We start from the raw sequence: 24,246 nt of genomic DNA, 5'->3' as shown, positions 1-24,246 counted from the left end.
GTGTGTGCGGTGGGAAGCTTGGGGCTGCCTCCAGGCTGAGGGGCCGCCTGGGGTTAGGCATGTCCTTGTCCACATTCTAACTGTATGTGTCAACACACACACACACACACACACACACACACACACAAACACACACACTCTCTCTCTCTCTCTCTCTCTCTCTCTCTCTCAGTGGTCAAACATATATACTAGTAACTTTCTTCAGATGTCGGAAGAGCCCAGAACCATCCCCAGCGGGCAGCCGTGAGCCTTGACTGGGTGTGGCATCTTTCAGATGTGGTCGCTTTCAACCTCTGGCCCCGGTGTCTGGTGCCTTCAGCGGGTAGTGTGGAGTGTGTGTGTCGGCAGCGTGCTCTGTCTTCACCTTCCCCTTCCCGGTACCCAGTTTTTTTGCTCCTGGCCCAGCTCCCTGCCCCCCCATCACAGAGGAAAATCCGACACCAGGGTGTCCTCTCAGAGGCCAGAAATTCACTTTGATGCCTGCAGGGAGTTTGGAGTTACTACTACAGTGTCAAGGTCATATTGTGCAGGAAACAGTGGTGTTTTGGGGTGGTTTGGGTGTGTGAGAATTACCACTGCTCACATTGGCTGAGATTACAAGTTTAGGTTTTGCGGTCTAACTTTTGGCAACAGAGTTTCTTTTTCTTGTTATTCTGTATCACTTTGACTCATGTCCTCTCTACTGGTTGGTGGATGGCTGCTGAATTAGCTTTGGTGGTGGGAGCTGGAATAGCAAACGTACAGTGATGTCCACCGCAGGGGTGGCAAGGCTGGCAGTTGCTGGCCTGAAACGAGGACAGGAGCCAAGAGGGTTGGTGGCTCCCCGTTGGGGCTCAGGCGGAGACTCCTAAAGCTTCATGTGGCAAACCTCTGAGCAGCCTGCTGGGTTTGGTAGTAGAGGCTGTGGGCTGAGCTTTCTCAAAACTGGTAGTTTTGAGTTAAATGATCTGGAGTACCCTTCAGAGCCTTTGAAAGCATTACCAAGGTGACCTCTTGTTGAGTGAGGCTGAGGATACCGTGATTTCGCTTCCTCCCGTTGCCGTGTCCGTTACTGATCACTTTGCTTGGCCACTTTCTCTTTAAGGGCTCCTGGTTTCTAATTCTCTGCTCTCAATTTCAGGCGAAGTCATGCGTCTGTCACGTTTGTGGCGTCCACCTGAACCGGCTTCACTCCTGCCTGCACTGTGTCTTCTTCGGCTGCTTCACAAAGAAACACATCCACGAACATGCCAAGTCCAAGCGGCACAACCTGGGTGAGCCCCTCTCCCCCTACGCATGTCCCTGCGGAGCAGCCCCCACCAGCCCTTCTGATCCCTGCCCTGGGGCTCACGGCAGCCCTCTTCCCAGGGGCCGCTGTGAAGTCCCGGTGAAAGTCAGGGCCGCTGAAACACGTGGGACTCCCAGGGCCGATGGACCTACTAGCTTGCTTTCAGGCATCAGAGTTGAAGTTCGTATTCTGTGTAACTTGAAATGATAAACTATGAAGGCTCACTGTTCCGGCTCTTTCTTTAACGCAGCCTCAGAGCCATCCTTCCCTCTGAAAAGCATGGTTAGGTACTTGATGAGCCGAAAATTTGCAAAGAAAGATCTTGGATGTAGTGTTTGGTTATTGATGTCGGCATGGACGACAACCCGGCCGAGTGGCTTTTATTGCTTTCTGTAATGGATTCTCACTGTTCTTGATAACCCAGAGCCGTGGAAAGGCTAACAGTAGGGTGGTGTCAAGATAAACTTACGTTTCTTATACTTACAAGTTCCAACTGTCTCACATTTTAGAAGTTACATAAATCAAAGTTTTGTCCCTGGCTTTATTTCTGTGCTCCTTAAATGTTTCTCTCCTTCAGAATCATGTTTTAAGTGATGGTGAGGTTCTTAGACTGTCCTTAAGAAAATCACTTCTGAAAGGTCCAGGCCAGAGAAACTTCATGGGGGCTCAGCAACTCCAGTTAAAGCTCTTTTCTGGCCTTTTTAAATAGTACAGACGGAATGTACTAACGGAGTCCTCCCTCCGGGACAGCCCCACTTGTCACGAGAACTCACAGAAAGCACTGGTAAGAAGGCTGCTTGGAATGAGGGGCTCGAGTTACGATGAGCTGATGGTGCCAGTATTGCTCTCATGAATTATGTCCCACGGAAGAACGAGTCGCCAGTGATCTCTTAACTGGCTAACCCAATGGAAAAGACCCTGGTGTTAAAGTTGTCCAGTATTTACTGAATATACCTACGTGCTTTTACAATACAGATGAAGACTTTTCCTGCCATGTCTGATTCTCTCACTAGACCCGTTCGGGCCACGCTGCTGTTATGCCTGGGATGTGATTTCATGTGGGTAAAGAAAGGGTTACAGACGATTGCAAATACATTTGCACTTAGAGAAGCTATCTGAAGAATCTTACTGTTACCTGGAGTCATCTATAAAAGTCACTTCAGAAATTTATTCATTTCATCCTCCTGATTGATAAACCCTGCCTCTACTTTTCTAGGATGAGTAAGTTTTAGAAAGTTTGCTTTCAGAAACAAAACCTTGAAATGGGAGAAAGGTCCAGTTCTTTGCTGTATTAAGTCCATGAATTTATTAAAGACTCTGTATCTGTGTGTTTAACCAAGGTAGAAACTAGTTTTCTGTCCGGGTGGGGAGGAGGGCAGCGGGCACAGGAGAGGGAAGCTGAAGTGAGGAAGTGACCTGGGGCAGCCCGACTCCCACCTCATCCTCTGGTCTCTGTCTTTTTGACTTGTGGGAGCACCAGCCCGCCCTCCACTCTGTGCATCTCACTGCCGCTCCTGCCCGTCATCTCCTGGGCAACGTCTAGGCTGTTGACATTTTGGGTGTCATTTTATACAGAGTATTTTGTCGGATGTCCAAGGGCAGAGTAACTGAGCAGTGCTGTGAGGAACCTTGATTTCCTTGTGGTCAGGTTCTTCCCCCTCCCAGGGGACATTCAGTAGTACAGTGTTGGGACTGGAAATGGATCATTGGGAAAATTCTCAGCAGGCGTCTGGTTTTTAGTTGGAGTAGCATAAGAGGCCTAAACAGAGTCTTCTCTGAATGTTGTGTATGATGCACTTAAGAACAGTGTCAGGGGCGCCTGGGTGGCTCAGTGGGTTAAGCCGCTGCCTACGGCTCAGGTCATGCTGGGATCGAGTCCCGCATCAGGCTCTCTGCTTGGCAGGGAGCCTGCTTTCCCCTCTCTCTCTGCCTGCCTCTCTGCCTACTTGTGATCTCTCTCTGTCAAATAAATAAATAAAATCTTTAAAAAAAAAACAACAACAGTGTTAGTAGCAGTAAAGTCATTGTCAAAGGTCTTGCAGAGGGACGGATGAGTAAGGCATGGGACGAGGAGGGTCTGATGGCAGTCTGATAGAAGGTTCGACTTCTTTGTCTATCCTGCCGTATAAAGTTGCCTTAATTTGACATGATAGATCCACACTTCAGACAAGAGAGCTTCCACTCATTCGGCATAGTCCCTCCGATAGGCTGGTGTCCTTCCTGGACTGGTCCGTGTCCTCAGCCGGGTGCTGGAATTCCAGCAGACTGTGGGGCCTGCTGCGGGAGTGCGGGTGACCAGCTTGGAGCTGTTGGATTTCATACCTTCTAGTTTCTCAGTTTCTCTAGTTTCTTTTTATGGCAAGTTACACGGTACTTAGATTTTGCCACCATGAGCCACAAAGGTACAAAAGTAATGCCTTTAGCCTTGTTCCATGTGTCTTAGAAGAGTTACTGTAGTTGCCCCCAGAAGAGCACGTGCTGGTGGGGGCGGGATTTCAGCCCACTTAGCACCAGGTAGTGTCTGCCCTCCATTCCTTAGGTCACCCTGTGATGCAGGGAGAAGGCCCTCACGTGGGGCCTGCAGGCGTGATGCCTGTGTCGGCCACGGCTTCGGGCATTCCCAAGGAGGCCAGCGTACCCCCATCTTGACTATGAAATAATTTTCCAAAGGAACTACCTTGCTTGTAGGTGTTGCTTTTACATTTTATTTTGAGGTGGGATTCACATAGCGTACAGTCCAGCTGTTTTTTGTTTTTTTTTAAAGATTTTATTTATTTATTTGACAGAGATCACAAGCAGGCAGAGAGAGAGAGAGAGAGGAGGAAACAGGCTTCCCGCTGAGCAGAGAGCCCGATGCGGGGCTCGATCCCAGGACCCTGGGATCATGACCTGAGCCGAAGGCAGAGGCTTTAACCCACTGAGCCACCCAGGCGCCCCCAGTCCAGCTGTTTAAAGGGAGCGGCTCGGCAGCATTTGTTCACCCACCACATTGTGCAGCCGCCGTCTCTCTGCTTTCCATCTTAGAGAACACCCCGCCTCCAGGAATGAATTCTCCCCCCCACCCCACTGCCGGAAATCGCCAGTCTGCCTTTCGTCTCTCTGGATTTGCCTATTCTGAGTATTTTATAAAAGGAATGGTGCAGTAGGTGATCCTTTGTGTCTAGCTTCGTTTTCTTAGCATGTTTTCAGGGTGTGTCCGTGCTGCGATGGGCATCAGGAACTCGTTCCTTGGTGTGTTTGAGTAATCACTCACCGCGTGGATCTTCCGTATTCTGTTCATCTTTTTCCATTAATGGACATTCAGGGGGTTCCCACCTTTCAGCTTTTCCCAGTAATGCCGCACAAACGCTCATGTACGAGTTTCTGTGTGGACAGATGTTTGCACTTCTTTTAGGTCTGTTCCTAGGAGTGAAACAGCAGGGTCATATGGTAAGTCTGTTGAGTGTTTTGTGAGGCTGCCAGACTTTCCCACAGTGGCCGCAGGGTTTTTTCTGTTTTCTGTTCCCATCAGCCTTGTATGAAGGTTCCAGTTTCTCCACACGCTAGCCAACACTCACTTACCTTTTTTTAGAGTAACTCTGGCCACGATGATGGGTGTGAAGTGGTATCTTATTGTGGCTCTGACAGGCGTTTTCTCAATGACCGGGGATGTTAAATGTTTTTTCCATGTGCTGCTTGGTCCTTTGCGTACCTTCTTTGGAGAAACATCTATTCAAGTCATCTAGTCATGTTTTTAATTGGGTTGGGCTTTTGTTGTACTTTGAGGTAAATATGTATGTATATATATTTTTATTTTGGAAATCTGTCTGTCTCTTCACACACCCTCACACACACCTCTTGGAGATAGATATCGTTCTCTCCCGGATACTGAACTCTTAGCAGATACATGCTTTGCAGATATTTCTTCCCATTCTGTGGGGTGTTTTTTCACTTTATTAATAATGTCCTTTGAGGCACAAAGTCCACTTTTGATGAGGCCCAATTTATCACTTTTTTTTTCTTTAGTTCTCATGTTTTTGGTGTCACGTCTGAGTTCTTGCCGAATCTGAGATCATGAAGACTTAACCCCGCTGGGTTTTCTTCTAGTAGTTTTTACTTCTAGCGCTTTATTGAGGTTGCTAACCCATCCTGAGTCCGTGTTTGTATGATGGGCAGGTAAGGATTGAGTTTCCCGCTTCTGTTGGTGGGTGTCTGGTCATCCCACCACTGTTGGTGGAGGAGGTTGGTCTCCCCCCCACTGAGTGGTCTTGGTGCCCGGTTGGCTCCATTAGGCTCACACAGTGAGCAGCGACGCGTTGGGTGTGGAAAGGTGCCTTGAAGAGGAGCTTATTTAGGGGGACTTGAACACACAGTAAATGGTTACATGCCTCCCCCAGGCTGGTAGTTGTGCTGTTGGCCGTATGGCTGTATGCCTGGCTTTTTTTTTTCTTTTCTTTTGTTTTTTTGAGACTGACTGACTGACTTGAGAGAGGCAGGGAAGGGGCAGGTGGAGAGGAAAGGAGAGAGAATCTGGAGCAGACTCCCCGCGGAGTACAGAGCCCGCTGTGCTGTGCGCTCGCTTGGCGTATGAGTCAGCGAATGCATCTGCTTTCCTGAAAATAGCTGGCGTCCTCAGTGTAGGCTGCCTCGGGCTCTGCTGCCCCATGCCGGGAGCTCTCCCCTGCAAGGCCTACAGGGCCCAGGCGCAGCCGCGCTCCCTGTGACAGCTTTGATGGAGACTTTAAAGGAATCTGTAGGAATTTTGTCGGTTTGGGGTGAGAGGCGAGGGGTGGGTGTGGGAATCTTGAGCTTTAACACGGCTGCTTTAGAGGACTTTGAAGATCCATCACAGAGTGACTGAGTGTGTCCTGGCAGCTGAAGACTCGGAGTACGGCACGGGCGGTGATTGTGAAGACCGTGCACTAGGCGTGCTGTAACATCAGAAAAGCACCACACGAACCTCTGAGCTGTTAGTGCTGTGACCATTGCCACGTACCAGAAGGGAAGCTGAGGCGCAGGGAAGTGGAGTAATTGGTCACAGGTGGGATCCATCCCGGTACCCTAAATCTGTGCTCTTCCCGCTCCACTGCCTCTCAGACACCTGCCACTGCGCAGCGAATCCAGGCCAGAAAAAATTTTTATTTCTTGAATTGAGACACCATTCTTCCGGGTGCTTACATTAAAGGACTTTATCTTACTTTATAATGAAGTAACTAAAAGCCAGTTTTTATAGATGATGCAGTTGAGAAAATGCATCATAAGACCCACTCAGAGGTGGGGGAGTCACCTGTGTGGGTCAAGAAGTGAAGATTATCTGGGTAGAGGATATTTACCACTGTCCTTAGTAAGAGTAGGAAGTAGATGTTCCATTAGTTTTTGTAATCACATCAGGAATTGTAGGTGTAGTAAAACAGTTATGCATTTCAGGTGGCTAAGAATCCTTATGAGCTGATCATACTCAATGAAAAGTTTCCCTTTTTTTTTTTCCCATTACATAGCACGAACAGAAGTGGGAGATGGTGTGGGAGGGATGCTGAGCTCAAGGCAGATACTTACCTGGCTAAGCCACCCAGGTGCCCCTTCCCTTGCTTTCAGAGACTAGGCCGGGGGTCCTGATAACTTGCGATCCTTTGTAAAATATGGGTGTGGTGCCTTCTATTTGCAGTCCGATCCCTCAGCCTCCGGAAGTCCCAAGCTCCCAGAGAAAATACCACATCCCTCGCCTGCTTAGGGTAAAGATCTGAAATGAGAGAGTGGGGACGTGGTGGAAACAGTAAAATGTCCAAAACACTCAGATGTTTCATTTGTGACCTTAAGCATTACCTTCAAGTTCTTAATTCAGTGTGATCTCTCTCCCCCGCTTCTCTCTCCAGCCATAGAGCTGATGTATGGTGGCATCTACTGCTTTCTGTGCCATGACTACATATATGACAAGGACATGGAAATCATCGCCAAAGAGGAGCAGCGCAGAGCTTGGAAACTGCAAGGTTTGGTTGTGCCTAGATTTACGCATCTGCTTTGTCTCCTAGATGCCTATCAAGGGCAGAGCTTATTAGGAGAAAGGTCAACATCTAGGGAGAAGGTCAGGGTAGGGAGATAGGACAGCTTTGGGGGGTTTTTGCAGGTTGGGTCTTGCTTTGCTGGAAAGAACCCCCCCCGCCACCTGCTCACTTCCTCTTGTAGGCACCACCCAAGGATCCGGGAGAAGCAGGTGAAGTGACTGACCAGACAGGAGCTCAGGCTCCCTCTGCAGGGGCCAGAGGGTGGGGGGTGGGGGCTGGAAATGCCAAGCCTCTCTTGGCATAGTCTCTGGCAACCAGTCCCTCTCCAGGAGCGCCCCCTCTCCCCCTACCCAGGAGTCATCTCATTGGAATAAAGATGCTCCTAGTGCTCTTATCACTTAGGAAATTCTAAGGGTTTGAGGAGCTCTGTGCCAGGAACCGGGGCAGAGACCAGTGTGTGTTTTCTAACGGTTGCTCTGGTACCAGCGTGGGGCTCTCTGGTTTCCCTTCCTTGTCCTCCCATGTGCTCACGTGCTTTCTTCATCAGATGCATAGTCGGGGAGACACACAGAAATACGTGGCTGTTTTCCCTATTGTTCATTTCTTATTGTTTCCTTGATGGTTTTCTAGTTTTCATTTCCAGCAGATGCTGGAACAGTAAGAGGGTTCCAGTAGTGAGAGGTACAGTTGACCCCACTTGACCAGTGAGCATCTCTCCATGAACAGAACTTCTGCTGTTCACAGAGAGAACATAGAAACCCGGGCTCTGCTTCACAGTTTTTGTCCTTAGTTGCTCTGCTTTTAAACAGCTCCATTTTTTGAGAATGGAACAATAGGAACAGGTGCTATCCGTGATCACAGTTGTTTAACAGCTCTCTTCTGGAGAACAGTCTCTTTAACCAACTTACTGTTCTTCTCTCTCTCAAAAATTTAGTAACATTGCAACTAAGTCAATATATTATTTCTCTGGGAAGGACATTTCACTTACAGGAGCTCAGAAATGCATGACCCAGAATAAAACAACTCTTCTAAAATCATTCTATAACTCCATGTGTCAGTGAGATAGAATGTCTTTTCAAGTTCATTGAATGTTGCAGAAACGTTAAGTCACATGGAACAGTTGTACATATTAGGATGAGTTGTGACCATTAGCATCCACACCATTGTCTGTGGTGCAGATCGTTTATGGGTACAGCTGTTCATCACGAGGTGTTTTCAAACTGTGTTTCGGCAAGTGCGTTTTCTCCCCGTCACTTTCAGTCTTTTCACGGAGACCCCTCACCTCAGTGCCAAGTGTAGCTCTTTCCGCCAGTCTCTCTGCTCAAGGGTTAAAGGTTTGGCGGAAAACCCCCATCTTGGCATTAGCGCTATGGTAGTGTTAATGGGAGGTGTTGCCCTTCTCACAGGAAACCACTTATTCACCACACATTTTCCAAAAGAAACTCCCTTTAAGTGTTCTTTCCAGCCTGTTGCAATATAATATGGTCTGGAAAGACCTCGTGTTGTGGCTTTGAAATACACGCCAATCTAAGGGTTCTGTCACCGTCGCTTTTATGTATAAACACACTTGATGAAAACTGGGCTCATGGTCCTGGACCTGTCTGTCTTCCATCCGCTTAGGCGTTGGAGAGAAGTTTTCAACTTGGGAACCTACCAAACGGGAGCTCGAACTGCTGAAGCACAACCCGAAAAGGCGAAAGATCACCTCCAACTGCACCATAGGTAGGTGGGCGACAGCACCCAGAGCGGGGCTTGCTTTGTGACGACTGCCAGCAAGGCTGGCTTCTCTGGGTTTAAAAGTAGATGTAAACGGGAGGATTTCTTGGTGTGGTTCTCTTTAAGCCCTTGTATAAGGTCTTTTTGTTTGCCCTCCCCCTCCCCCCAACTACTTCTGGAGCACCTGCGGCCCCCAGGGGAGGTGTGCTAGGTTTAGGGGGCCTCGTGGTGATGGATGGAAACGGTCCTTGCCCCGGGGCTGTGACGGTCTGTCCTGTAAGCAGGACTCACGTTTATCCTGCCCAGGTCTGCGGGGGCTGATCAACCTCGGCAACACCTGCTTCATGAACTGCATCGTCCAGGCGCTCACCCACACGCCGCTGCTGCGAGACTTCTTCCTCTCTGATAGGCACAGGTGTGAGATGCAGAGCCCCAGCTCGTGTCTGGTCTGCGAGATGTCATCGCTTTTTCAGGAGGTGAGCGCTGTTGGCGTGGGCGGCGTGCCGTTTCTGTAACCGCTTGTTGTGTTTTTCCTTTAAATAAAATCAGATTGACATAGGAAAGGAAGGCAGGTTTCTGAAACCTTACACAGTGAATAATGCGTGTGTTTCTTATGGGACATTTTTCCCGAAGGGAATTGTCAGGGACTGTTGGTATCGCTTAGAGGCAGCGTGCCGACTTGGATGAGAAGAGCCCTTTGGAAGGGGACAGCCGGCGGAAGATGTTTCTCTGTGAATGCTGGGGTCTTTTCACCCTCCCCTCATTGCCTGCTGTCCTCTGCTCTTAAGGAAAGTGGCCCTTTTGCCAGGCCTCCGTGTGCTTCACTAGAACGCCTCTGTCTTTCTGGCCCTCCGCCCCAAACAGCAGGTTCTATTCTGCTTGGATCCTAGGCTGCTCTCAGGCCCTGCCTGGGCTTGTGTCTGCGTCAGGCACTCCCAGTTCATCATTTTGGCTTATCTGTAGAAAACCAGCAGTGGGAAGGGACAAAATGATTTAAAAAGTCCAGTGAGTCCACATAAAAATATGTTTTCCAAAAAAAAAAAAAAGGAAGGAGTAAAACAAAACCCTTTTTTGTCAGAGTAGCTGCAAGAAATTCTAGGTGGTGGTTAATAATTTTTTTTAATCGTGTGTGGTACTTCCTGCTGACAGTTGTTCCCCTCCCCCTCCTGTCTCTGGGAGCAGTTCTACTCGGGACACCGCTCCCCCCACATCCCCTACAAGTTGCTGCACCTGGTGTGGACTCATGCGCGGCACCTGGCGGGGTATGAGCAGCAGGACGCGCACGAGTTCCTCATCGCCGCCCTGGACGTCCTGCACCGACACTGCAAAGGTGAGGCTCCGTGCCCCCCGCTTCTACCCATCCCCCCAGGAAAGGTGGGGGCGCTCTCACACAACGCCAGGGGCAGGGAATCTTGTATATGGCACTTTTGTTCTGTGTTTTTGCTCACCATGAATACCCCAGAGAGGTTCCTCCTAGTTTGTCTTAAGTGGGGAAAGATCGGTTTGGGGGTGTCCTCTTCCAACCTTGCGGGGAGGGGAGGAGCATGGTGGTCAGTCCTGTAAATCCCGTAACAGTGCACAGAGCTCTCCATCCTTGACGGGACTGTGCCTCAAGTCCTCTGCTGCTAGCGTCCTCTCGGCCTGATTGTAAGGGAGCTGGTGTGTGGCTCCTCCGGGTTACCGTGGCCCCCGGCGGGCCCGAAACTTCCACACGTGCCCCAGGTGCTGTACTATCAGCACTGGGTCCCTCCCCTTGTGGGGTCTCCAGAAGGACTGGTCACGGCGCTGCAGTCACTGCAGAGCTGAGAATACAAAACGGGACCTGCGTGCTCGTCACTGCTTCCCTGACCCCAAGTCCTGCTCATTTTGGGGTCCAGGCCAAGGGCTTTTTAAAAGTCTCTCTGGGTCTTGGCTTCTATCCCACGACATGGCCCCCAGAGCGGGGCACCCTCCCCAGGGGTCTCAGACGTGGGTGGGTTTGGATAGTCTGGGGAAGGGGACATCGGGCAGCAGTTCGTCGGGCTCGGGGCAGGAGGTTAGGACTGAATAACAAGGCCCCGGGTCCCTCCCGCTGCCCTCCCTGTGGCGGGGCTCCCCTTCTGGAGACCCTGTGCCCAGGTGTGCTGACACAGGATCAGGTGAGGGGGATTCTCGACCTTGAGTGTGGGTGGGAGTCCCCTGGAGGGTACGTGCTGCTCTTTCTGTTCAGTGGGCGTGGAGAGGGTCAGCAGTTGTTCCTGCTGGGTCCCTGGTGATGCTCGTGTGCCGGTTCATGGAGAACACTCAGGTGTAGCTCACGTGTGTCGGGGTGACCAAGTCCCCTGCTTACCTGTGGCCTCTGGGCTGGAACAGTGGGCTTGGTGATTCTGTTGGACCACAGTTCTGTTTTCCAGGCTACCTCCTGCTCAGCCTCTGTCCAGTCGCGGGGCTGCTCTCCCAAATGCCCCGTGTGGGCATTACGTTACAACCTCGAAGCAAGCCAGACTCCAAATAAGCGGCTTGTTCTCATCAGCTGTATGGCTTTGGGTTCTGGCTTTTTGTGTTCTCTTATCCTAAAAAACACATCCTTTCAGTGCTTGCCTGAGGAACCCAGTGAACAGTGCTTAATAGTTTAGATGAGGTTTGGCTTTCTAATGGGAAGTGTAGCACGCAGACAGAAGAGAGCCACTGTGTAAGACTGTTACCATTCCAAGCCCTTGAGGATAATCACGAGACTTCTGTAACCAGCACGAATCTGTCCTAAAAATCAGCTGCTTCAGATGCATTGCTGTGCAAACGTTCATCGGACAGAAACACGATACAGTGATTGGGACCCACTCGTCTGACGTACTCTGTTCCGCAGGTCTCACGTGCGTGGCCCTTCCTGCCGGACTAGGGTGTTCTGAGTCCTTCAGCCTTGCTGGCTGACTTGGCTGGGTCATGCTGCTGTATGACTGCAAGCATTGGGGGCCTTTTGGCTTATCTTCCTTTGTGGCTTCCTATATGTATTTTCCTGTGTCCTGACATTTTCCCCTATGAATTTAGAATCTTTCTGGGTATGATTTTCTGCCTAATCTCTCTAGGCATTGTGCTGTCAAAAGACCCAGTGGGCATCCTTTATTCCTCGGTAGTAATTCCACTTTTTTTGAGAAGAAACGTACAAAGAGATAGACCCAGTCTCTCCCCTTCGTCTGGTTCAATGGAAGTTCTATAGTATGTACTTACGGTACAAATGAACACGTGTTGTGTTCCACACGTAAGCGCTGTGTTCCTGTATCTGCACCCGAAGATATAAATAAAACCCGTACTGGGCTAGAGAGGATGGGAGTGGTACTTCTCTGGGGGCAGCTTCTTGGAAAGCAGAGCTGTTGGTGAGGTTGCAGAGCGCAGGAGCTGATGGGGAAAACAACCTGGCGGGAGTCCTGCAGAGAAGCTTTCTGAATCGGGGCGCCTGCCTGTGCAGTGCAGGGGGAGAGCAGGCATTCTGTGGCGGTGTGGGGTGCCCACCATGGCAGGGCCGCTCAGTTGTCCTATGCCGGCAGAGGGGAATCCTTAACTCTCCCCCGTGACTGGGCATTAGCTATATCTTGGTACCTAGATAGGAGCCCAGCGGATGGTAGGGAGTGAAGAAAAAGGAAGAGCATTGAAAACAAGCTAGCCGGGTTGTTTCCTCCTTTCCCGCCAAGCCTCCCTGTTTGCATAAGGGTCCTTCTGCGCCCGTGTGATCGTTTTGGGCTTCATGAGCCTCTGCAGGCAAATGGCCTTGTGCCTTGGGCCCGTGGTGCTTAGAAGCCAGGGGCACAGGGGCACGTCACACAGCTGCGATCTTTCCCCAGGTGATGATAACGGGAAGAAGGCCAACAACCCCAACCACTGCAACTGCATCATCGACCAGATCTTCACGGGCGGGCTACAGTCCGACGTCACCTGCCAAGTCTGCCAGTAAGTGTGAGGCTCCCCGCATAGCCCTGAGTGTTCTTCTGGAACATAAGCGCCCGCCTGGTCTGTGCTGACCAGACCGCGATGTGGGACCCGAGGTGCTGCTTATTGAACATCCTGGGAAGTTTTCAACCAATAACACTGCTGTGTTCTGAGCAGGTTTTAAAAGTTTAACCCTTAGAGATGGAAGTTCAGTTGGTGCCCACGGCTGTGCCTCCTTGGTATGTGGGATGGACCGGGGGTGTGGCTCTTACTGAGGAGCCTCTGCAGCGGCAACCAGACAGGAAGCAGGACGAGTTGAATTTCTGCAGCCGAGCCATCAGCTGTGTTGAGATGAAAACAGCTCCGGCAGAGGAGACCCACGGGGGAGCAGGTCTCCCTGAGTGCTGCAGGTCGTCCGGAGCAGGGTCGCCCGGGCCATCTTTATTCCCATTCCCCCAATCTCTGCCCTACGGGAGCCACATAAGCGAGCCCTGCCTTTCAGAGGGACTGGCGCACATGTGGGCGATCCTTGGCGCCCATGCTCCAAAGTGTGTTGTGTTTCACATCATGGTTTCCGTTTCCATGTTCTCCAGCGTGGGCTCCCTGATTCATGACAGCTGTAGGCTTGGCTCAACATGCAAGAGCTTTGATTTCCAGGAGGCGGCGGCATTGACCAGTGAGGTTGCAGGAACCTTCCCTTCCGACCTCCACGCACGCCCCTCTGTTTTTTATTCCATCTCAGGGTTTTTAAAAACCCTGGTCACGATCCACTCAAGTTATTTCGGAACCTCTGTGGGGTTCCCCCGTGCGGTTGGTAGAGGATAGAGGAGATGGCGGCAGGGGAGCGGCTTGGCCTGGGTCGCGCACGCAGCGTTCTGTGACGGAGACACCATCGTGGGCAGTGCTCCAGTGTTTAGACTCTCCGTTTTAAAGAAGCTCCTTGTTGGCTCTGTGCTGCTGGATTCCGGCAGCAGGAGGTGGTCTCAGGTTTATGTCTGGTTTAAATATCTGGAGTGAAGCTCCCAGCCTGTCCTTCAGTTTGTCTCTAAGAGGGAATAGGTCTGTTCAGTCAAGGGCCCGTTCCTGCTTGGCATGTTCTCCACGGGCAGCGTGCCTGGAGCTCTAGATTCTTACCCGGACTCAGATGCTGCTGAGGTAGACTCAACAGTTCAGAACTAAGGGACACGGGCCCAGGTTTTCGGAAAACCCCAAAATGACCATGATGATCTTCTGGGTTCAGAAACCGTTACTTTCGGAGCAGCCTTTCAGTGAAGTGGTTTACCTCCTCTTCCTCTGTAGGGCCCCCTGGGGAGCCAGGACACGTTGGGTGGGAGCTGTCTTGCGATGTCTGACCTTCCATGTCCTTTGGGGGGCCGAGCAGAGCTGTGTCGGGCTGTGGATGCCGTGGGCCAGCTGCTGCCTCGGAGGCTGCGTGGCCTCCACTCTCACCTGCATCTTTATCTCCTCTTGCTTCTAGTGGAGTCTCTACCACCATAGACCCCTTCTGGGACATCAGTTTGGATCTGCCTGGCTCTTCCACCCCGTTCTGGCCCCTGAGCCCCGGGAGCGAGGGCAGTGTGGTGAACGGGGAGAGCCACGTAGCGGGAACCACTACGCTCACGGACTGCCTGCGAAGGTAAGAAACCGCCGGCACCTCTGGAGACGGAGAACGGTCTTTCTTGGCCAGCACTTGTCGCTCCTGCCTTCAGGCTCTTCGAGGTACTGGTTGGTCAGGGGAGAGTCCGAAGAAATTCAGGACCGTCCGGGGCCCCAGTAGAATTTTCTTTCACGTGTTGGGTATAGAAAATGAGACAGGACAGCCTGCAGGCGGCTGTAGGTAGTGCCCAGCGGCTCTGACCGTCTGTCCTGGCTCTGAAAGCCTTGCAGGGAGCCTGTGTGCATTACAGCCATGCTCTGCCCCGCCAGGTGACCGACCCGAGAGCTGAGGGGACAGCTCAGTAACGGTCACCGTGTGTGGCTGATAACCTGCCCCGGTGTCCGGCAGGGTCCTCTCTGTGGGCAACAGACGTATTATGGTGCCGTGCCTGTCCGGTCACCTTGTCTCTGCCTGACACGAGTGCTGGGGGTAGGGTACCGCTGCTGTCACCATGCTCGGGAAGCTCTCACACAATGGCAGGGAGACTAGAGACCTTCCCTAAACTGTTCTAATAGTGCTTAGTGTTTTACAGCCTTGATTTTCTTTTACATTAATTAAAGGTCACTGCAGGTGTGTCGTTGGGCAGAGGGGCAGTCTTCTGGGTCTTTATCTTGCTGTGTGTAGTCAGCAGGCTCAAAGGTGCATGCTAAGGGGGCGCCTGGGTGGCTCAGTGGGTTAAAGCCTCTGCTTTCGGCTCAGGTCATGATCCCAGCGTCCTAGGATCGAGCCCCACGTGGGGCTCTCTGCTCAGCAGGGGGCCTGCTGCTTCCTCTCTCTCTCTCTCTCTCTGCCTGCCTCTCTGCCTACTTGTAATCTCTGTCTGTCAAATAAATAAATAAAATCCTTTTTAAAAAAAAAGGTGAATGCTAAGAATTTTTACTTTAATTTTTTTTTTTCCAAAGATTTTCTTTGTTCATTTGACAGACAGAGATCACAATTAGGCAGAGAGGCAGGCAGGAGCAGGGGGGTAGCAGGCTCCCTGCTGAGCAGAGAGCCCCACATGGGGCTCGATCCCAGGACCTTGAGATCATGACCTGAGCGGAAGACCAAGGCTTTAACCCACTGAGCCACCCAGGCACCCCGCTAAGAATTTCTAAACGCATCAGCTCCGTCACACTAATAACTCCAGTTGTAAATGATGCATCAAACTTGTAATTTGGAAATTACATCGGAACTGAAAAGCCCACCATTTTCAAGAAGAGTGTTTACAGCTCCATTACACTCAGTCCTATGTTGCGGCAACCTGCAGCTTTATCCACCAAGCAGGCATGGGAAGGGGGGGGCAGCCACACTTGGCCCATGGAGCTGTCCGGTTGGGGGCCACATGGGGCTGGGTCAGCGGCCGAGTGACTGGGGAAGGGCAGAGAACGTGCATCTTGAGTTTGTGCTAACGGCAAAGGGACCCTTTCCAAGTTAGGCTGAGAGCAGATTGCAAACCCGGCAGGAGGAAGTCAAGGTAGATGGATTCTGGAGCTCCAGACCCTCGAGTCCTATAGTGTTTCCTGAGGGTAAGCGGTGGCCATCACCCTTCGGGAGCTCCTCAAGGCAGCGCTCAGCCTGTATTCCTGGAGCCCTGCGGGCAGGAGGTGGACTCAGTGGGAGACAGAAGCGGCCCTGGTGATGGGGAGCCCTCTGCCAAGCCAGTTGCTTTCTTTGGTGTCCATGCTCCTCCTGTGTTGGCCTCAGGCCGTGCCCTTGGCTCTCTCAGTATATGGCTGTCTCCGCTTTCTGTTGTCCTTGCTGTATTTCCTCAGTCCGGATCGAAATGTCGCCTCTTCGGGGCGGGAGACTGCCTCGTACTCCCTTCCTCTCCCGTCGTCACGCCTCGCATGGTGGTGGTCCTCTGCTGGACGTGTGCGTGAGGGTGCACCGGGTCAGACCGCTCGCTGGTGGCAGGAGCGGGCTCTGCTGAACTTAGGCAGGAAAAGATACTGGGTGTCACCACATCCCCAGGAAGGCTGAAGAGGCTCCAGCTCAGCAAACACGTGGTCACCACGCGAGGCTTGCCCGCCACCGGCCTGCTGCTCTCGGGTGCAGCAGAGCTGGGGCTCCGGGCTGGACCAGTTCTTGCTGCAGATGCTTCTCAAGAGCGACTTCCCCAGATACAGAGTCCTCATTAGGGGTATCCAGCTGGCCGGGCCTAGGTCGGGTACCCGAGCTTCTGTGGTCAACTTCCATGAAGGAAGGTGGGCCCTGCCTCCCACCTAGGTTTGGAAGTTCCCCAAAGGTTAGGGGTAGCCTGGACAGATAGTTGAGGAGATAATGGGGGTTGAGCTCTGCGGTCCTTCCTTTCTTTACTCACAGTTACGTGAATTCGAAGCCAAATCCTCTTTGTAGCTAATGTTGTGGGACATTGTCTTAGTGTCAGAGCAGGTTTGGTTGACCTATTTGGTGTTGGAACGTTAGCGCAGTTTGGCAGGGAGGATGAGCTTAGAGGCAGTGCACATGGGAAAAAAATGACCAAAAATCGGGAACTTTCCGAAGAATACAAAATGGGAAAGCCTCAAAAGATGACTTTGAACTCCGTATTTTAGACTGGACGGGCGTCTGTCTGTTGCAGTGTGTGTCTGCAGAAGTAGCTTGCTTACTGCTCTGCTCAGGTGCTTAATTGGTGATACTTAGCAGAGAGGTTGTAACTGGCTGATGCATGTGTATCCAGATTTGAGGCTAAGTAAAATGTCTCCACCCCCAGTCTGACTTGACAAGCCGCAGAAGGCTGTGTCTCAAGAAGCTCAAACCTGTCCCAGGGGAGAGTTCCTGTGGCTTGAGCCCCAAGTGCTTCCTTCCTCCACTGGGGAAGGTGCCTGGGGACTCCTTCATGGAAGTGTTCTTTGCAGTCCGGCTTGGTAGCTTTGTTGTCTCGGGGACTTTGCTTCCCACCATCAGACACCTGTTTTCTGACTGCTTGCTGGATGGACAGAATCCTCTGCCTGATTTCTGCTCTGGTCTGGCTTCGGGCTTCCAGTTGTAAAAGTCCCTGTTTTTCCTCAGTGCACAGTGCTCTCTCCGCCCAGTAGTGACCCACGGTCTGAGTACTTGTCCCTGCTGTTAGTGCTGACTGGAGAAGCTCGGCCAGTCGTCAGGGAAACGGTTATGGCCCCTGGTGTGTTCCTAAGCAGTTTGGGTGGGCTGGGGCCACACGGGTTTGAGTGGGAAAGCTGCATTTATGGGGTTGTGTGTGGTGAGTCACGATTTCCAGAGTCTTTACTATAGACATGGGCATGTTCTTCTCTTTTCAGTCAGGTACCCAGTGTCCAAACTGCCCTGATAGTCTTTATAAAAAAGTATTCCGTACGGTTTGTCCAAGTCAGGCTCCAGACTAGGTGTGCACCTTACCTTGGGTTGCAGATCCATGCCTTCAGCCCCCTCTTTGGTTGCCTTGCTGTTTGTGTGTTGAGAAGACAAGATTGTTTTTCGCAGAATTACCCATCCTGTGGATTTTGCCAATTGCATTTGTGGGCTAGTTCCTACGGGCTGGGGCAGACACGCTCAGATGCCTTGTCCCATGTTTCTCCCTACAAGATCTGAAGATCTGACTGCTCCCCTCGGCTTCCCTTTTCTGGGGCACCTCCTGGGGCAGGCAGGGTCAGCTGCGGGTCAGGAGGCGGCATCTTCTTGTCCTGGGAAGATGACAGAATTTCTGATGGATAAACAGATCTCTAGACCCAGTTGTGAGAAGGTGAACTTTGTTTTTTCAGCTTCAAATTTAAAAAGCTTGACATAAACCGTACTGAAACGTCTGTTCTATGGGGAGCCACCCCTGTGCCACAAATGCTTGCTGGCCTCCTCAGTGCAGCCTTGCTGTGTCGTGGTCGGACTTCATCATTCGAAAATGATCGTTTCCCCCGTTTTTGTAAGAAATAACTAGCTACCCTCTACTGAGGTCCCGACCCCCAGTGGCAACATCTCATAAAATTACAGTACAGTGTTGTCAGGATATTCCCATCGATGCAGTTGGGATGCGGGACGGTTCCATCACCGCCGTCCCTCCCCCCACCACTGCCTCGTAACCCCTGGCAGCCACGGGAGTTCTGAGAATGTCTTGTAAACGGAATCATAGAACACACGACCTCTGAAATCTCCCAGCCTTCCGGCTGTAGGTCTCTGGAGATTCTTCCAGCTTGTGTGTTTCCCTAGTTTGTCCCTGTTTGTTGCCCACGAGTACTCCAGGGGGGCCTGTAGCCACTGCTTTAACGTCCGCACACCAGAGAGCACTGAACGCTGCCGGCTGTTTTGGCTGTCACGTGCGCAGCCTCTCAGAGACTCTGTATACCGCCGTTCACATGAACGCGAGTTCTCCTTTTTCTGAAATTCAAATTGCTGGGTCTTACGGTCGTTAGAAGGTTACTACTGTTTCACCGGACTTTTAACGCAAAAGAAAAATTAAGACCGTTCTTGAAGTGTTAAGGGGAAGAGATGAAGGAAGAAATAGTTTGGTTTTCTTTTTTCATTGTGGAATTATAAACACTCCTAACTATGTGGATGTTTAGTAGGAAATTAACCCATTGAAAGTGATAAAATAATTGTTTTCTTGTTTCTCTTACCTCGCCATCTTTTTTTTCTTCTTCTAAACCTGTGCTGTCCACGTGTCCTGTAGATTCACCAGACCGGAGCACTTAGGGAGCAGTGCCAAGATCAAGTGCAGCGGCTGCCACAGCTACCAGGAGTCCACAAAGCAGCTCACCATGAAGAAACTGCCCATTGTAGCCTGTTTCCATCTCAAAGTAAGTTTTCTAGAAAGCAGACTCCTGCGGCAGACTCTGTCCTGTCTTTCGGTCCCTGGTACCACTGAGAGCCTGTCGGTTTGGTGTAGAAAAGCACATTGTACAACTGCCGTGACTCAGCGACGAGCACGGAAGGCTCAGGAGGGTTGTATGCTGTGACTCTGCCCCATCCTCTGTTGCGCTGAGGACTTTGTGGTGAACCAGACTGATTACTTCATGACAGTAGGATATGAGTTACTCTCCTGGGGGGCAGGGGTGAAGAATTTCCTCCGCTTCCTCCTTCCCAGCTTCCCGACCTTCCCCCCAACACCAGAGTTTTCTGGTTTCCTTTTACTTAAAAGCAAACGAGACCGTGAGCGTTATGCCCTAGTCCAGGAGTTGGTCAGCTTTCTCTATAAAGGGTCAGAGAGTCAATATTTCAGGCTTCATGGCCACATAGGATCTTTGTTTTATGGTCTTTATTTTATGACCCTTTCAACAAAAACCCCCAGCCATTCCTGGCTTGCTGCCTGGGTTTGGTGGCCTCAGTCTAGTCGAGGAATGTCTTTGCTGAAAGGAATAGTAGGTCCATTTTTGCTCCCGGAGCTCATGGGTGTTTGTTCTGTTTCCTTCCACCTTGCCCTTCGCTGAGTTTGTTGTAAGATCACTTTTTTGCACACTTGGCGTCAGTCACTTTGAACAACCCCATCATTTCAAGACTCCATTTTTGAACCCCATAAATTAGATTTGTATAGATTAATACTGTGTTACTGAGTCTAAGCTCTAGATGTGGCCGAAGGGCAAGTCAGAAAGGCCATGAAAAGCCCACTTTTGGGAGTGTCCAGAGAAGCACCATCAGAGGAAACCCCTATAGCTTCATCCCTTTCCTTCTCTCCCCTCTCCCCGGTTTCTGTAGCGATTCGAGCACTCGGCCAAGCTGAGGCGGAAGATCACCACGTATGTGTCCTTTCCCCTGGAACTGGACATGACCCCCTTCATGGCGTCCAGGTATGAAAGGGTTTGGGCCACTGTGTGATCAGGAGGGCTGTGGCTCCATAGAGTCCGGGATCGACTCCAGGCCCACGATCAGCCGGTGTAGAGGCTACTAGAAGCGCATTTGCTGAAACTGAATCGTTATCCTGGTCTTAACCCAGGACACAGAGAAGTTTCCTCAGCTTCGGGTTTTCCCCAGCGCTCCTTTAGCAGCCCTCAGTCGTGGCGAGCGCTCGCGGTGGGATCCCGGCAGGCAGCGCTGCCGCTGATGGGACTGATTTTGGATACACTAAGCAGTTGGTGTTGCAGTTATAGATTCAAATCTTGATATCCCAGACCACTTAAAACGTGCCCTCCGAACCACTGCAATGCTCGCTCGTATATGAAATGTGCGTTATCTCCTGCAGCCTAACAGATCACCACGAGCTTGGCTGGAAGCAGCCACGGGGAGTCCAGTTCATCTGGGCCAGCTCTGCGCCTCGTGGCTCTGTGCAGCTTGGTTCTCCAGCTCTGGCCTCCGCTTCCTCACCTTCCCCTAGAAAGCAGAGCAGCTGGAAGAATCAGAAAGCCTGTCTGCAGTGCAGCGAGTGCTTCGTCTGGCAAAGGCGGCCCCAGCGGTACTACCCAGGGGTACCGTCGTTCGAGCCAGGCATCTGCTTGGTTCATTATTTTATTTTAAGATTTTATTTATTTATTTGACAGACACATCACAAGGAGGCAGAGAGGCAGGCAGAGAGAGAGGAGGAAGCAGGTTCCCTGCTGAGCAGAGAGCCCGATGTGGGGCTCGATCCCAGGACACTGAGACCATGACCTGAGCCGAAGGCAGAGGCTTTAACTCACTGAGCCACCGAGGCGCCCCTGGTTAATTATTTTAAATGATGCTGAGGAAGTGCTGTTTTTTGTTACAGCAAAGAGAGCAGGATGAACGGACAGTACCAGCAGCCAACAGACAGTCTCAACAATGACAATAAGTAAGTGGTGCCTCGTGGGTGGGCGCGTCTCCAGCATGAGCAGGGAGCGTGGAACCACGGGTGGGCCGTTCGGGGAGGCCCCCGATGGCACAGCTCCTCTTTGTTTTGGCCGCTGGCCTGCTGCCTGTCTTGCTGCTCCTCTGCCCCTGTTGAAAACACTGAAGCCCTCTTGGGGAAGGATTTTCACAAGTGCACCGTAGAGCTGCCTGATGTAGGAGCCTGCCCCCTCTGCCCCAGCTCCTGCATGTGAACGGGTCGCACTGGCCACGGCGCTGCTAGCATGAGAGCTCTGTGTCTGGATTTGGGGCCCTTCGGCCTCTGCCTCCACCAGCGTTGCAGTAAGGCCTCTGTTCTTCCCTTCACCCCCTGCTTACCATCGCTGTGGGGGGAAGAACAAAGACTGTGGGCTTACAGCAGCCCCAGTGCGGCTTGCCGTCCCCGCTTCCATTGAATGTGGCTTCCTCAAAGCAGCTCAAGAGGTGGGTGGACTGGGCAGGCCTGTGTGCCCGCCGGGCTCCTGCTCTCGTTCCTTGGGCTACACACCGTGCAGGCTTCTGACTGCTTCTGATGGCGATCAGATTAAGTTCTCTGCTCCTTCTCTCCCCCGCTCCCCTGCTCCCAAACTAGGTACTCCTTGTTTGCTGTAGTTAACCACCAAGGGACCCTGGAGAGTGGCCACTACACCAGCTTCATCCGGCAGCACAAGGACCAGTGGTTCAAGTGTGACGATGCCATCATCACCAAGGCCAGCATTGAGGACGTGCTGGACAGTGAGGGGTACGTCCGGGTGGCAGCCGGCTCCCTGAGTGTGCATCCATTCCCATATCGAGGCTTGTTCTGGACAGGCTGACAGCCGGTGGGTGGAGGTGCTCAGTGAGCACCCTAACACCGGGAATGTGGGGGTGGTCATTTCTGTTCTCCGTAGCTTGAGCAGCCATGTGGGGTCTTGGGGAGCTCCTTTCTTCCTGACATGCTTCATTCCTCCCTGGCCTTTTGCCCTCAAGTCCTTACTCGGCTTGACACTGTCCGTGGACTGCTCTCCCCGCCCCTCAACTAGGGATGGGCTCAGATGAGGCCCAGAGCACTCCTGAGGCATGTGCACTTTGTATCGCAGCCAAACAGTGGGGCACCCCTTGAGAGCCTTATAGAACAATTTGTGTGCGAGAGGATAGCTTTGTGGGCATAGAGGCGGCCAGAGGAGCCACCCGAAGGGGCAGATTTGGACTAGAAGCCTGGCAGTAGTCTCCCCAGAGTAGCCGCGGCCACAAGCGCAGTTGAGGTGGACAGCGGGAGAATCTACAGCAACTGTGGGAGGCGGGACTGATGGACTCAGGACAGGCACTCACCGTGAGCAGCCTGCTGCCTAGCCAAGGCCCCTCCTCCTCGGGGCCAGAACCCAGCCAGGCCAGCAGTCAGGCCGCCCTGGGTTCCCAGACCCCCACGCGGGTGTCCCGGCGCGAGACGCGGTGTCGCTTCTGCCTCTGGTGACTTGGCGCGTCAGCAGGCTTCCTGTCTTTGCCTCTTCAGATACCTGCTGTTCTACCACAAACAGTTCCTGGAGTATGAGTAGCTCCACATGCAGCTGGTCCCCAGAAATGAAGGCGATGAGTTGGCCAGCCTCCCAAGGTGATCTCCGCCCTCCCCGACTTCATGAAGCCACCCCCCACACAGAAGTGCCCCCGAGAGCATCGGATTCCCCTGCAGCTTGGGCCCAGCGGCGGCCACGCGGGTGCCCAGGGTCGCGGTGTCTGCGTGCACGAGCGCTGCACTCCAAAGGAGGCTCCGGGACCTGCGCAGCGGAGGCAGCGGACGCAGCGACGTGGGGGGATGTGCCCTGCATGGGGAGGGGCCCCGGGGGTGCGTCTCTGGGCGTCTGCTCTGCTGCTCAAGACCATGTGCAGCGGGGGGTGGGGGGAGCAGCGTGTCCCGGGGCTGCGGCTCAGCTGCGTGACGGAGCAGTTTAAAAAGGCGCCGACTCGGTTTTCCGTCATGGGTCCATTGAAACAGTGAAATACAGGAGCCAAAGACGTGGTGTGAGGACAGAGGACTTGTGCGCACCTTCCTCGCTGCGGGTTTAGTATCAAACACAGATAGTGTGGAACTTAGCCTGCCTCTGGTCAGCAGATAGAGGACCGCTCCCCCCACCCCCAGCCCGAGGAGCCGAGGACTCCAGCCGGTTCCCAAGTTCGTCCGTTGCGCAGATCACTTAGCACCCAGCTGCATGTGGAGGCGTTAGCCCAGGTGGTCTCTCTTGATTTTGTTTTTTGTTTTTTTTTTTTAGAAATAGGCACTTTCATAGCTCTCTCCCCTTTTCTCTTTTTCCACAATGGTGACTTTCATCAATGTAATGGTAGTAACGTGAATGAATTATTGCATTTATACAGAAATTTAGATCATTTTCCTTTATTCTCGAGAGTGAATCTTGCTTCTTCATTGGTGCTGGTTTTGTTGCTTCCCCTCCCCCCTTCCCTTTGGAAGCATCCGCGTCCTGGTGAAGGCTGGTGGGGGCGGCGGCCGAGAGTCAGGCTGAGGCTAGTAAGTGTCTCTGTCCTGCTAATCTTTTGAGTAAGTGAAGTGTTTCCAGGGCTTCGTTGTTCCTTCCTCCTATTTTCTCCCTGGCCCCTCGTCCCACTCGCCCTCCCTGTGGCCGCGTGGGGGCTCGTGGTTCAGATGGAAGCTGGAGTGGCATCTCATGGAGCCTGCGGTTGGCGCTGCTGCCTCCGCCCTATGTCTGGGGTAGTTAGAGCCGCAGCAGGGCCAGGCGGCTGGGCCAGCAAGCTGGTGGGAAGAGGGAGGAGCTGCTGGAGGAGATGGAACAGTTTGCCTTGATCCTTGTAAGATAACCCTGCATGCACTTGTCTGTCCAAACACAAACTTCCATTGTCTGTTTCTGAGAACTTAACAACCCAGACATGTGGGAGCGGAAAAGCTGCTTTAATGTCTTTTCCGGAACGAGCAGTGCTTATCCTAGGAGCCCGGTCTGCTTTTGAGCTGTGGAATGTTTGTTCCTGGAGAAGAGAACCCTCTGTTTCAAGTTCAGCATATTTACTTTCCTTTT

General features: G+C 52.1%; 1 protein-coding gene across 1 annotated transcript in view; it reads left to right on the top strand.

Moving 5' to 3' along the window:
• USP22 (ubiquitin specific peptidase 22) overlaps nt 1-24,246 on the top strand; it is a 42,971-nt gene extending 18,725 nt beyond the window's left edge. The window contains exons 2-13 of the mRNA XM_045984319.1: nt 1,121-1,253; nt 7,120-7,233; nt 8,869-8,970; nt 9,271-9,440; nt 10,147-10,294; nt 12,780-12,885; nt 14,342-14,500; nt 19,119-19,245; nt 20,141-20,232; nt 21,126-21,188; nt 21,816-21,965; nt 22,716-24,246. Of these exons, the coding sequence (XP_045840275.1) occupies nt 1,121-1,253; nt 7,120-7,233; nt 8,869-8,970; nt 9,271-9,440; nt 10,147-10,294; nt 12,780-12,885; nt 14,342-14,500; nt 19,119-19,245; nt 20,141-20,232; nt 21,126-21,188; nt 21,816-21,965; nt 22,716-22,758 (1,407 nt within the window). The 3' untranslated portion in view covers nt 22,759-24,246. The remainder of the gene's footprint in view (nt 1-1,120; nt 1,254-7,119; nt 7,234-8,868; nt 8,971-9,270; nt 9,441-10,146; nt 10,295-12,779; nt 12,886-14,341; nt 14,501-19,118; nt 19,246-20,140; nt 20,233-21,125; nt 21,189-21,815; nt 21,966-22,715) is intronic.

The sequence above is a fragment of the Meles meles genome, chromosome 18, assembly GCF_922984935.1.
Source record: "Meles meles chromosome 18, mMelMel3.1 paternal haplotype, whole genome shotgun sequence".
NCBI classification, from domain to species: Eukaryota; Metazoa; Chordata; class Mammalia; order Carnivora; family Mustelidae; genus Meles; species Meles meles.
This window is presented reverse-complemented; position numbering and strand designations above follow the sequence as displayed.